This window comes from Taeniopygia guttata, chromosome 5 (genome assembly GCF_048771995.1).
Source record: "Taeniopygia guttata chromosome 5, bTaeGut7.mat, whole genome shotgun sequence".
Classification (NCBI taxonomy): Eukaryota; Metazoa; Chordata; class Aves; order Passeriformes; family Estrildidae; genus Taeniopygia; species Taeniopygia guttata.
This window is the reverse complement of record NC_133030.1, coordinates 55,143,806-55,157,830: the sequence shown is the minus strand read 5'-3', so window position 1 is coordinate 55,157,830 and position 14,025 is coordinate 55,143,806. Positions and strand designations below refer to the sequence as shown.

The following is a 14,025-nucleotide window of genomic DNA, read 5'->3' as shown; positions in this document are numbered from 1 at the left end:
CATTGCCTCTTAAAATGGACTGTATAACAGCTTGAAAAGCTGTGTTCCTTCCTCCAGCAAGGGTAAGGAGGAGATTAGAATTATTTTAGTGTTAGAATGGTCATTTTAATTTACTCTGAAACTGCTAACACTCAGTATATTTCCATAGCAAATGGTTTTTGCGATCCCAACTGATGGAGTATCTTTAAATAAACATTTAAATTACAAGCAAATATGGCACCAAAAGGAAAAAAGCAAAAATGAGTTAATTGCAAGAATATTTCTACCAGTAAAAACAAACCACTGACAAGCAATTGTACACCAGACCACAACCAGGACACTCAATCAGCATTACACAACTTAGCCTTGGATACAGCTGCTTGGGATTCTTGCAGAAATGTCACCATTCGGGACAGCAACAAAAAGGATGTCTTAAAAGACTGATTTAAAATATTATGAGTTTTTTAGCATTATGACAGACAGAATGTTATTCTTCATTTCTTAATTGAATCTGCAAAATTAAAAAATACAAGGTAGATGAAGCAGGGAACCCCTGAAAGCAGAGCAGGCTGGTGAGTGGCAGCCCTAGTTGTGAGGTGATGACTGCCTGGGCTGTTGTGTCCAACTGTGTACTGTACTTACCCCGTTCCACTCTACGCTCATACTCACTTCCTCGCCGCCATCAGGGCCACTCTCGTACTTTACCACATCCACGTTGAGGCTCTCCCTGCTCCGCCGCTTCTCCGTGCTCTCAGGGTCATTCAGCACCTCGGCCACTCTCTGTTTGTGAACATTGTCAAGACCCTGAGAATTTGATAGAATGGGAAGAGGCTTTATCTTGTTACAAACTCTGTTAATCTACAACTTACACACAACAACTGTGCCGAGCGGGAAGTAAAACCGACCCACAATTCCACCAGTCCAGTTCTGCTTTCAGAGAGCAGCTGAGTTGCCCTTTCTAAATTGCAAGGATCAACACAGCATGAAGTGAACAGTTTAGCAGTTTGAGAATTCACTGACTTGCCATTTTTTTTCTTCCTTTCTCATCTCTTGTTTAAACCTCGTTCGTGTCACTTCTCCGAAGCAATCTGGTAACCAGCTAAATATTTAACCAATTTATAGCTCATGAACCATCAATGTAATTCTCAAGTTTTCCACCCATCAAATGGTGCAGGTTTCACCTGCTTTGGAGAGGTGTCTGAATATCTAGTACCTCAGAAACAGGGGTTGTGTTATTTAAAAATACTGACACAGAACACTTGGCATTAATGTAATTGTCCTTCATAGAATAGAAACTTGTAATAAACATACTAAATATATGGTCAATATATTTACTTTGTGTTAAAGCATGCCCATCAATTATAAAATAATCCTTTACATATCTTAAATGTACTAAAGTACCTTTTATGAAATCCCTGTACTAAAGGCAAAATCTTTAACACAGAAACTAGAAAATATGAAAACTAAAATAATACTTATTTTCAGTTTTGTCTCCTCTATAATAAACCTACTCCATATAATAACCAGTATTTGCTGACAGGAAGAGATCCCAGATGAATGCCTTATACTTTACAAAATATTCTGCATCTTCTAGAGTACAGCACTAGCAGCAAATACAGCAGGGATGTGTGTGGCAAATCCATAAAGCCAACCACAATATAGATAGTGGAAAGGATGCCAAAGTTCTTAGAAGTGCATGAATAAGCAGGAAAGTTGTTTTAGTGGCACGGAGATGTCAGGTTCCTGTTCCCATGTAACTGTTTGTCCCTAAGTGAAGAGCATTATTTGAATGACCCAGAATATAAAGGCAGTGTTAAATGCCTCTGTAACACAGCATTGCCTCCTACAGATTTAAATCTAAGGGTTTGTATACTGCCATATACTATGGATTAATGGAATAGGTGGTATATGATGCACAGTGAAAACCAGTGAAACACCAACTGAAAACTTAGGTTTTCTCATCCAGTCTTAGACACTTTTGAAACTGTCTTTATCAAACTATCCAAAAGGGAAAACAAAAAAAAAAAAACAGAAACAAACAAACAAACAAAAAAGAGCCAATAAACCTTCAACAAACCCAAACTCTCTTCTGCTTTTTAAGAGAAGGGAGAAAGGGTTACCTGAACAGTAGATCTGAGAGCATAACGAGAGTACATTAAAATAAAGTCCCCACTGAAACCATAATATCTATCCCATTAGTTTACAGAAGTAACAAAAGGTTTCTGTTAGTCAGTTGTATGCAGCAACTGAACATTTTTAATTCTGACAGCTCCTTATTAAAAATAGAACAGCACAATTGGCAAAGGAGATTTCCAGCAAAACCTCCCCATTTTCCCCCAGCTACAGTCTGTTTCCCAGGAGAGGCAGCCAATTAATTGAGGACTGCTGGCCAAGACAATGTTTTCTGCTCTTTCATTTTCCACATAATTTCACCCCTCGTTTGAATCATGTCCCCAGTACATGGTGCCACTGCCCTAACAATTAACCAAACTGCAAGTATTAAGATGTATCAGTTTATCATCAGTTCAGTCTGAAATCAGAGGGTGACCAGGCACTAAACGTTTCTATATTCTGCATACAGGAGGTTGAAAATCTGCATGACCACAATGTAGAAACATCATTAAGGTGAATTTTCATACTTGCCTGTTTACGAGATCTCATTGCTGCCTCTTCTAATGTTTCAGCAGCTTCAAATTTGCCCTGTCGTCTGTAAAGTGCCCCAAGGTTCTTTAAAGTAGTTGTTACTGTTGGACTGTTGAAAGAAAAGAAAAATAACTCTATGCGAAATACATACTCACACAGTAAACTTTTCTCAATTCATTAATAAAAGCTTGAATTAATATAGTGCTTATCATCTTTTTGTAATAATTTATTCTCGCTTGAAATGCCCTATTCTGTACTTCATGTACACACAGGCTGGCCCCTTTCAAAGTGTATCAATGTCTCTGTGACTAGCCAACATCCCTGAAACTGAAATGCCAAAACCTTGTGCTCTTCGGCTGCACCTCAAGGTGAAAATTTAGCACTAGATGAGCATATTCTGAATACATACACTGAATAATTGTGCAGCTTCCAAAAAAAATGCTTATTCATGCATAGAGACCATTAGAGAGACCACATGTAGCACGTGTTAGTCACAAAACTAATTAACAGCTTCTTTCATCAGCTTTTACTTAACACCTATTAGCAGTTCCTACACATTCCAATGTGCTTGAACAACAAAAGCAAAAAAATTGCCCATTTCATTAACAAGTCTCACAAAAAAGACATTTTTGTTTCAATGGCACAAAATTAGCTCAATCATAGTATTTTTGAGCCAAGTTCTGCTTCACTAACAACAGAGAAAAGATCTTCTCATGCATTAGAATGAACAAGTACATGAAAAACAAACCAATAAAATGTATTGTACACAGAACTCAGGATAGGGAAAGAAAGAGATTTCAACAGTACAAGGGCTCAATAAACAAAAATTCCTCACTGACTATCAATACTAGCTGCAGGCTTTTTCATATACTGCATCACCTACATGTTAAAAAAGCTGCAGTAATGGAACAAAATTAGAGCAAACAAAAAACATTTCACTAACTATAATCCAAAGTTGAAATCCTTGTTTCTCTTTTTTCACTTTAAATACACATTGTCATTAACACAACTGTATTCTTGAAGATTTAGAAACTCATGCAATGCTTAGTTGTGGCAGTTGAGCTTTGTTTTCTTGTGCCAGCTAGGTAACTGAAGGTGCAGTTATTTGCAGTCTCATTTTTGACCCTCTCCAGAGGCCTTGCAGGGGCAGGGAAGGCAGGGAGTGGTACAGAAGGAAAGGTCACCTATGCTGCCAACAACACAACTGGGGCAATTTTATGCCACTTACTGGATCTAACCAGCCTTGAGTAAAAGCAGGCTCAGGACCTGAAAACTGCTGCTGTATTCCTGAAAACCAGTCTTAGGCCTGGAATTTTTAATACTTTAATTTTTATAGTCCTATCCAAGGAGTTGCTTTGGTTCCATTTTCAAAAGTGCTTTAATCTGTGACACTGAGAATTAATGAATTGTTTGTCCTGTGAAGAAATTACTCACCTATCAACTTTGCAAGCTTTGTACCAGCCACCATATTCTCCAAAAGATGTGCCATCTTTTTGCTTTCCCTAGAACAAAGGTATTGTTGAAAAAAAAAGTCTGATTTGCAACTTAAACAAATACAAGTTCCAAAAAATATTTACAACAATGGTCTTACTTTGCATTCTTCCCTCTCTTCTGCATGCATCCAGATAGGCTTATTTTCATCTGGTGAGACAAGAAAAGTATTTTGTAGAAAAACAAAACTACAAGGTATTGATTGTTTGATTTTCACCACTCTGAAATGAAGCTGAGAACTAGGAAATTATACTACTGCCACAAAAGAAACCCTTACTGTCCCTATTACAAGCAGCAGATAAATAAAATATACACCTCTTTTACAGTTTTACAACTCTGTCTCCTTTTCTTATCTGAACTTAGAAACAGTTACTTCTGAGAAGCTTTGAAGTCAGTATATACTGCCACCCATTTGTCATGTGTCTAGTTCTGAGCTAGAAAACACGAATTTATTTCTTTTATCCTAACAACTACTTTGACATCTACTAAGTGGCGCATATGCTACTGCCATGGAATGCAAAGAAAATGCTTTACTGCGATTTTTAATGTATAAAATGCACATGACTTCATTGTACAGTGTAATTCTCAATTTAAAGGTATTTTCCCCATTCTTTAAATATGTTAATATAGAGTTTGCATTAACTATGTCTTTATTTATGTCACTAAAATCCTGCATTGACTTTTTCCTGTGACTGGGAAGAGATGTACATTTTTCTGCCTCTATAAAAATACCAAAGTTGGGTTTAGTGGGGTGTAAGATAAATTAGGCCAGAAACAAAATCCATAAAACATAAACCCACTAAGTCTCCCTCATGTTCTTGAATCAAGTAATTTGCTGCTGTATCTAAAAGCTTTCTTATCATGAATGTTACTTCCACCACATCTATCAGCTCACCTTTTAAGTCCACCTAAAGCAGACAACAATTTTAATCAAGACACTATTGACTTCTTGCAAATTTTATTCCATAACTGCAAAATTAAAACATAAATTCAATTCTAGGGACTCAGTTTCTTACCATCTACAGAGCCAAACTCCCGTTCATGAGCACGAGTAAGAATCTCTTTGTATAAAGTTTCCGCTTGCTTAAACTTGCCCTGTTTTAGATAGCAGGATGCCTAAAAACAAAATACCCCCCAAAAGATATCAGCACATTGCTTTATTTCTCTTTATAAACAAGAAATACAATACATTGTGCATAGAAGTGCATTTCAATTAATGAGAAATTTTGTCTCAGGTCTGTGTTGGGAAAGGCTTACCAGATTGTTCTTTGTTTTTGCAACATTTGGATCATCTGGTCCCAGCTTAGTTTGGTAGATTTCAAGTGCCCTCTGATAGTAATATTCAACCTCCTCATATTTGCCCTGGTTCTGGCATAGCAAAGCCAAGTTATTTAACTGCTTGGCAACATCAGGGTGATCCTTCCCCAGGACCTGGAAATGAAATACACTGAATTAAAACATTATCTAATCATCACGTCAGGGTCTATAAATAAATCATTTAGAAACATCCTGCTAGTTTCATTCCTCCTCAATTCAACAAAAGCAAAAGCTGCATTTCAAAGATATGAAAATGAATCAATTCTATTGCAAACAGAATGATGCAGAACAATCTGTAAGAGGAACAAATTAAGTAGTAAAACTACATAATATGGAGAGTGTTGTATAAACCAGAAGATGCAGTCTCATGGACAAAAATAAATATCCACATACAGAATAATCAACTTAAAAATTTTAGCTAAGTTTCATTTTTAATTCGAATTTTCTTGTCAAATCAAAGATTATTTAGCTATCAAAGGTGACGGAAAAAGGTAAAGAAGGTTTCTCACAAAATACAGAATTTAGCATATACCCAGCATGCTCCAGCAATTCCGTAGCACCACTGGAATTTCCTACTGTTTTGAATTTCAGACACTCCTAACTACTAGGCATTGTTAACTCTGGGGTTTATCTGACAGATCTACCCAACCAAAGCATAAAAAAGTAAGCCTTTAACTTTGCTTTCTCCTTCATGAAGTCCCTTTAGAGGCTCTGTATTTGTCACTCCTACCTTTTCTCTGATTTCCAGAGCTCGCTTACACAACGGTTCTGCTTCTTTGTACTTTCCCCTTTTACCATAGAGTACTGCAAGATTGTTAAGAGTTGCTGCCACCTGTCAACAGCAGAGAAACATTAAGTGCACTGAAATCTGCTGATACAAATACTTAACAAATGAGCACATCTGCAAGGCATTGATATTATCAAATTTTCCATGCACAGGATAGACCTCTTGAAATTTCTAAGTGAAGAAATAATTATTATTAAATGCATACACACACAACAGAGGAAAGAAAAACTTAAATCATTAATTTTGCTTCCTTTGTGGAAATGTCATTTAGTGCACTTATCTTCACATGTTCTTCTCTTACAAAGGTACCTCTCACATCTACACTTTGAGCTGCCCTGCATCCCACAGGCCACAAAAGTACCACATGAATTTTCCAAAAGCTTGATTTACATTTCATTTACAAGCAGTAGTAAATGAAATCAGAAGTGCCCCTTCAATCTGAGTATAATAAAGTGATTTGAGTAAGCAAAAATCTTTCTTCACAAATTGATTTCCCACAAAAAATCCAGGCAATCCAAAATCAAGTATGGGCAAATTATTTATAGTGAAACAGCACTGAATAGAATGTGGCCTCCTACCTGTACTGTTTAAAGACAAGCCAGTTCTTAAAACCTTTCCTGTTGAGTTTGATATTAGAATTAGTTGAAAAAAAGTTGAGTGAAAAACAAACTAAAATGATGATATTGCATGTATACAAACCGCTGGATGATCTTTGCCCAAAGTCTTTTCACGGATGGCCAAGGCATCATTCAGGAGATTTGCTGCATCTTTGTATTTGTTCTGGTCTCTGAATTGTAAAGACAAGTAATTACCACTGAGGATTCAGGAATGAAAAATCATAAATATTAAGCTGAGTTCACTATTGACTTAAAGATGCTACTACAAAAGAATAATAATTAAGAATATATTCATAAATTAGGAAGTAGAACCCTGAAGCCTGTAACTGTAAATAGTTTAGTAGTTGAGGACTACACTGAACATGTACAATTTCTACACTGATGTCCAATTTCTACACCTGGAATACCTTGAAGTGGGTAATCAAGACATGCCCCCTCAGTAGACAAAAAAAAACCAAATATCAAAACCAGCTTCATTCCCAAAGCAAAGGTATAGGCAAAAATACAACAACTTGTTTGACTTTTAAGTATAGGGAGACATACAAGTATTTTAGGAATTTCTTGAGGATTTTAATAATATTTTTAAAAAGAAAATAGAACAGGGGAAAAAATCCTAAAAAGTCTGAATGTTAAAAGGTTGGAGCCAAATACTAAGTTTTTATTTCTCTGGTATTTCTCTTTGTCAGTATACAAACCTGTACACCAAAGCAAGTATGTTCAGCATAGTGGCAACATCAGGATGGTCATGACCCGAAGTCTTCTCCAGATCTTCAAGAGCTTGTTTACAGAGAGGTACAGCAACCTCATATCTACCCTGGGAAGCGTACTGGATAACGAGATTATGTAGGGTCCGTAATCTTGCTGGAATTTCATAGCCACCTTGTTGGGCAGCAGCTGCTGCACTGCTGTGCTGCTGTTGAACTGAAAGAAATCCACAAAATTTCAATGTGTATAGAAGATCACTCTAAATAAAACATCTCACGTGAGTGCTTAGTGGCACAAAATGAGACTCACTGAACATTATTTCTTCAATACACAGAATTAGCAGTAGAACATACTTCAGGCTGTTTTCAACAGTGACAGTGGAAGTACGACTGTTTTATTCTTCACATCCTGTCCAGTATTGTATTACTATTATTTTTATAATTCTCATAGCTCAAAGGGCTAAATGTAATAAACTAATGAAGAAGCAGGAAACCATTTTGGCTCAGCAAAATGGCAAGATTATATAATAATTTTGCACTTACAAATATTGCTGTTTTCATATGGCTAAGAACACTAACATACATAAGCTGAATACCTGCAGAAAAGCCTTTTCCCTTATTCTTTTTCTCTAAACATAGAATTTTTTTTGTTTCCCTTTGTTTGCTATGCCAAGCAACACTTAAGGTTAGCACATAAAGGACTGAAACACCTTGGATGCCAGAAATAACAGCTGCAAGACAAAAGGCCCTGAGTCAAAGTCAACCTTTAAGTTTTACTCACTAACCCTCAAGCTTAGCCACTTATTTTCCAGTAGCTCCTAACCTTTGGTTGTTGCAACCCTCACTCTCCCACTGCCCCCAAAAATGTACTACTCCTTTTCTCTTCACCTGACCAATTTCCAAGATTTACAATATTCTGTCTTGTTCATTTTCATTAAACTCTAGAAAACAAGTTAATCATTCTCTGAGCCTGACTTTATTCTCTCCTTTCTACTAAGCAAAAACCACTCTCGCAGAAAGTGGAAGCATTTTCAGTGGAATCACACAAGTTCAAGTCTATACCCAGAGTCACTGCCTGTCAAGGCACTTTTGGAAGGTCAGAGGAGTCACTGACATGTCAACTTTGTCTTGTAAAGTGAAGTAATGGAGCTTTGCCTCTCAACCTTCCTAGTACAAAATTCTAGGGAAGCAAGGATGAGCTAGGAAGGAGCTCATGATCAACACTGACCTACTGCAAACTTGTCAAGCCTTCCCTTCAGTGCTGGCTGTGGATAGCTTTACTATGCTGACAAGAATGCAGTGTACCTTGTATGCATGCCCATAAAGGAAATCTGAAACTGCTGATTGCACGGGTGCGTCCCTTCAGACATTTTCCCTCAAGTCCCTGACTCCACAACATCAACATGCTCTGTGTTTACAAACATACAAAACCCGCAACCCACTAAGCAGAGCTTACTTATCCACCAAGAGCTTTTTTCAATCACACTACCAAACATCTACCTCAAGTTCCACAGCATACTCCTCAGTCCTGCTAACCTGAAGACAAACAATGCTTCCACAATTAGTATTAAAACTAATGCAAACAACCTTAGCAAAGGACAAAAGACTATATGAAAAAGATTTCATGCTGAAACCTGCCACAAAAATCTCAAATCAGGTAATTAAAAAGGTCATTAACAGAATTCACTCTCTGGTCAGAATCTGCCTCAGTCACTTGCAACTAACCATTCTGAGGCCCCAAAGAAGGATAATCGGAGAAATTCTGAATTTAAATCCCTCTGAACTTCACAGCAGCTAGTAAACTCTTTAAAAAACCTAGGCCCCAGTTCTGAACATACCAGTGTACAGAATGTATATCAATGACTGGATTCCTTATTCTAGCAGAGGCATTCACCACTCCAGCTGTGTTGCAAAGATCCCCAAGCATGGATACATTTTTGTGAAGTGCATCTTTATATTCTGCACTGCAGAAACACACTAGAAATGTAATCTGAAGTACACTTACTTCCTTGTCCTTGGTCATCTTCATCATTGGGAAACAGATCATCCAAAGGCTCTTTGGTGGAATCTGTATCTTTATCCTCCTACAGAACAACCCCAAACCCAACAAATTAAATCTAAGGCATAAGAGGACAGTGAAGTTAATCAGAAATGTTACAGGAAAGCCCCACATTCAGAATTGACAAGAATAACATTTCTCACTGAAGTTTTATAAAAGTCTTATATTTTAATGTATTTACACACTCTGTGCCAAAACAATACAGGACACCTTCAGAAGGGCCAGGAATAGAAATTAGGTCTTCTAGATTTCAGTCTCAGTTTAAGCACACAAGAACACATTTGCCATTCTCACAGAAGCACTAGGCCTCATGAAAGTACCTACTGAAGAGTAAGCACTACTCAGTACAGAACTGTCCATGGTACCATTTTTAGTCATCAACACAGTTAATGTTGGGCAAGGGAGAGGAATAAAGAGATCTCAATTTCTGAGTACCCAACTTCTGTACAAATAGTAAAATCTTGCAATTATAATCTGGAAGGCTCAAAAATCAAAAAACAAAACATGAACACTTGAAAGGAACCTCATTTCCAATAGTATCCATCTGGAACCATATTAATTTCTACACAATTCATCAGTTTAAGATTATGTTAAACATCCAAAGATCATTTCAAATGTAAAACAAAGAGACAGACCATCTCTCAGTTCTGTTTCCTAAATGTTGAGCCTACATAATATAAATAGTAGAAGTTCTCAGAAATCAGGAGCTCAGTCCCTGAGCCAGAACATTCTTACTTTTCTGGCTCTCCATTCAACACCTTTGTCCAACTGCTCCAAAAAGCCAACTGCTGCTGTTGGCATTCAAATTCAATGATGGCAGAGCAAGGGCACTGTAAAACCAGCAAATTGATGGGACTACATCTCAGATGAGACATTCATAATTTTAAATGTTGATTCCAACCTCATACTAAGCCTATCCAACTAATTATTTCAAAGGCTAGAAACAGAGGCTGTCAATATGGTTAGTAAAACTACAAAGATGCTTGGCTTATTTGGACTCTATTTGTTATTAAACTTCAAATAATGGAGAAATTTAATTCATCTGCAGAGTACAGTCTGACAATACAGCACATCACAATCTCAACTTTCCCTCCTCTGCCCCTTTTCTGAACAGGCTTCACTGGCAAATCCATCTACAAATACCAAGTCATAGAACAGCACTGAAAAATTCCGACTGCAACTGACCAAAACAACTCCCACCACATACAATGTGCTAAAAAGAGTTAGTCAAGCAGTCAGTTAAGCATGACTAAATCACACCCATTTTCAGCCATTAAAATTGCTGAAATTAAGTTAGTTATGTAGAACTGCACTTTCCAAGATACCACTGAGAAGATCTAACACACAAAATTAGATACTTCTCTACAGTGGCACCTAACCTAAGAAAGCAAAATAAATATAAAATGAAGGGCAAATAAATCAGAAGTCTTTTTTTAAGTAGTGAGTTCCTTCTGTAAATTAAAGTTGTATCCATTTTCTCTCTGAACCTAAGAATATGTAACACAACAGGCTTGTATACAGACAGATGATCAGTGTCTGGCAGATGGTCCTAAAAGGAGATTCAGTAACATCTTACCCGTGTGTAAATTCTCAACAGATACAAAAGCTATACAGTGATTTCACAAGACAAAAATTTAAGTATTTTTTCTGCAGTCAAAATAAGCCAAGCCTCTAGGTATTTAAAACGTCTCACAGCTTAGATTTCTCACTTATTTTAACTGCTGAGTTTATAGAATTGAGTTTTTTGCTTTGGTTCAGTTCTTCACATTTTTAAGCTATTAAATGAGTATTTATCAATTCTGTTCCTCATGTATTTTATTATCTGCAGACAGTAGAATATATACTCTCTTAAAATAAGAATGAGCTCTCAGAATCATTCTGCAAACTAGGTGACACTAATACAAGGTAGTATTTTAGTGACAAATATATGTAAGGGACAAATAAAATGTATCTGTTATTTCTTGTTAAATGGGCAGATCACAACACATGTAAATGTAAGGTGCTTTTACTGTTTTATATGGAGGTACTTACCGATGGTGAAATATCATCGTCGTATTTTTTTAATTGATTCATAAATTCTAGATGTTTCTTTTCTTCCTCCAGCTGAGCCACAGACTGCTCACTTTTCTGTAGTTTCTGCTGTGTGTTGGCGAGTTCATCCCGTAGCCACTGATTCTCCTGGCATAGCCGGCGAACCTGAGCCCGCAATTTCTGCTTCTCTGACTCCACTGCGTTTAAGTGATTTGACAAGGCCATCATTACCTGAAAAGCAGAATGTGTCACATGACATACTTCCCCTAGAATGCACTCCTGTTCACAACATACAAGGCTTTCATTATTTACACCTATGTCAGCTGTGAAATCTGGTAAATATTCCCATTCCTCTTCTTTTTAGATATGGTTCTCACTTGTCCTCTAAACCTTTTTTCACCATTTAGAATGATTTGGGTTGGAAGGAAAGATCACCTCTTTCCAGCCCCCCTGCCATGGGCAGGGGCACCTTTCCACTAGACCAGGTTGCTCAAAGTCCTACCCAACCTGGCCTTGAACACTGCCAGGGACACTACCTCACCACCTTCACAGGGAAGAATTTCTTCCTACATCCAATCTAAACCTACTTTCTTTCAGTTTGAAGCCATTCTGCCTTGTCCTATTACTACATGACCTTTGAAAGTCCCTCTTCAGTTCTCTTGTAACCCTTTCTAACCCTGGAAGGGGCTTTAAGATTACCCTGCAGCTTTCTCTTCCCCACCTCTCTCAGCCTGTCTCCAGAGCAGAAGTAATCCAGCCCCTTGATTGTCATCATGTGCCTCCTCTGGACTTGCTCCAACAGGTCCATGTCCTTCCCTTGCTGGGGTCCCAACCTAGGGGAGCTCTTTACTAAATAATTGTTTTCCATGACGCTATCAGAAGTTAAAATTGTTTCAGAATTCCCTGAACATTAAATATAATCTTAAAATACATGAGAAATTAGAACTAGATTACTGAACTGGAAATCTTTGTTCCACTAACATAAAATGGAGCAGTAATACTTTCAACTTGCATGACCACAAAAATAACTTAAGAACTAACCGAGTTCTAATTTAGCACCTTCCAGACAAAAAAGGGATTTGTATACATGCTTATAGCTCCTAAAGATGAACACCTCAGCATAATGCTAACACTTCAAAGGGATATTTATTTGACTGAGATCTGCATGTGCAACTTAACACACAATATATAGATGCACTTTTATGCTACTAACCATAAGCTTGAGAGTGCAGACTTTCAAACACAGTCACATTAAGGGCAAAAAATAGAACACCCATAAAAGCAGCTTACTTGGACTGAGGTTTTTTTGCTGAGCAAAGTTAAATGAAAAAGGAGCTTATCAAGTGAAAGCCAAACACTACCAGCAGAAGATATTCTCCCTTCACTGTTTATGCAATCTCCCACTGGCACATGTAGAACAGCTGGCAGCAGTCCCAGGACGCACACCTTGCAAGAATGGACCGCTGGTGAGAGTACAAATCTTTCAGACCTGTTAGACATCCCCAAGTTACCAGTATTTCATCTCCTCAAGTTCATGTCTTTGGTTTTTTTTTTTTTTCTTTTTAAATAAAGTTATCTTTAAGTGGTTTTAAATTAAGTATTTCATGGGAAACAGATGGTATTCTTAGCTGAAATTTCAGGTATCAAAATATTCACTAGAATATTTAGAAACTAATTTTTCCTATAAAGGTAAGGAAAACTCCAGGTATAATTTCCTCATACCAGTCCAAAACTCCAGACTTCAACACCTACCTATTTACATATTTTTAACTACTTGGTCAATTCAAACAGTGGCATTTATATAATGAGAAAGCATATTTAGGAAAATTGTGATGATAGGGTCAATGTATTCAAACACTGAAGAAGCCACAATGCAAACAAAAAGATTTTGTAGTCTTACTCACTAGAATTAACTAAAAGAAAAGTCTGAGTACTTCTTCAGCAAATTTATTTTCATGGAAATAACACATCACCAGACCTACATGCATGCCACAAAAAACATCTATTTCTATTTATTAAAAATTTAAAAAACCCCAAAACTACATTGTTACAACTCAAAGCATTCAGGAAGAGTAACCTTATCAGGTCTTAGAGCAGAAGTTTGAAGTGTAATTGCCTTCCTAACAAAGGCAGCAAATGCAGACTTTTTTGGCTCCTCACCACTACAGTTCACAAAGTACCATGGGAGGCAAACAAGGCAGGGACATCTGCAACTGAGGCTCCTGACAGAGTCAAGAATCAGAACTGGCTTCTCAGAGTCCTAATACTACATAAAAGTTATTCATTCACTTGCACATATTCTTCAAACAACCATTAAAGGTAACTCAACTACTGCAATTTTACTCCATGTATCTTCTAGCACTTTCCTCCTATACAAGGCATCAAAGTGTGTACAAT

The 14,025-nt window shown here is 37.2% G+C and overlaps 1 protein-coding gene across 9 annotated transcripts in view; it reads right to left on the bottom strand.

Moving 5' to 3' along the window:
• Positions 1-14,025, bottom strand: part of KLC1 (kinesin light chain 1) — a 46,463-nt gene that overhangs the window by 14,514 nt on the left and 17,924 nt on the right. For 3 of the 9 annotated variants that reach the window (XM_002200581.7, XM_004174490.6, XM_030275074.4), the window contains exons 3-13: positions 11,629-11,859; positions 9,544-9,622; positions 7,530-7,755; positions 6,917-7,004; positions 6,161-6,262; positions 5,371-5,544; positions 5,130-5,229; positions 4,214-4,263; positions 4,057-4,124; positions 2,623-2,731; positions 622-783 (exon numbers count right to left, since the gene is read on the bottom strand). In XM_002200581.7, the coding sequence (XP_002200617.1) occupies positions 622-783; positions 2,623-2,731; positions 4,057-4,124; positions 4,214-4,263; positions 5,130-5,229; positions 5,371-5,544; positions 6,161-6,262; positions 6,917-7,004; positions 7,530-7,755; positions 9,544-9,622; positions 11,629-11,859 (1,389 nt within the window). Of the gene's footprint in view, positions 1-621; positions 784-2,618; positions 2,732-4,056; positions 4,125-4,213; positions 4,264-5,129; positions 5,230-5,370; positions 5,545-6,160; positions 6,263-6,916; positions 7,005-7,529; positions 7,756-9,543; positions 9,623-11,628; positions 11,860-14,025 lie in introns of all 9 variants that reach the window. The other 6 variants (XM_030275075.4, XM_041716317.2, XM_004174492.5 and 3 more) reach the window with 3 other exon arrangements.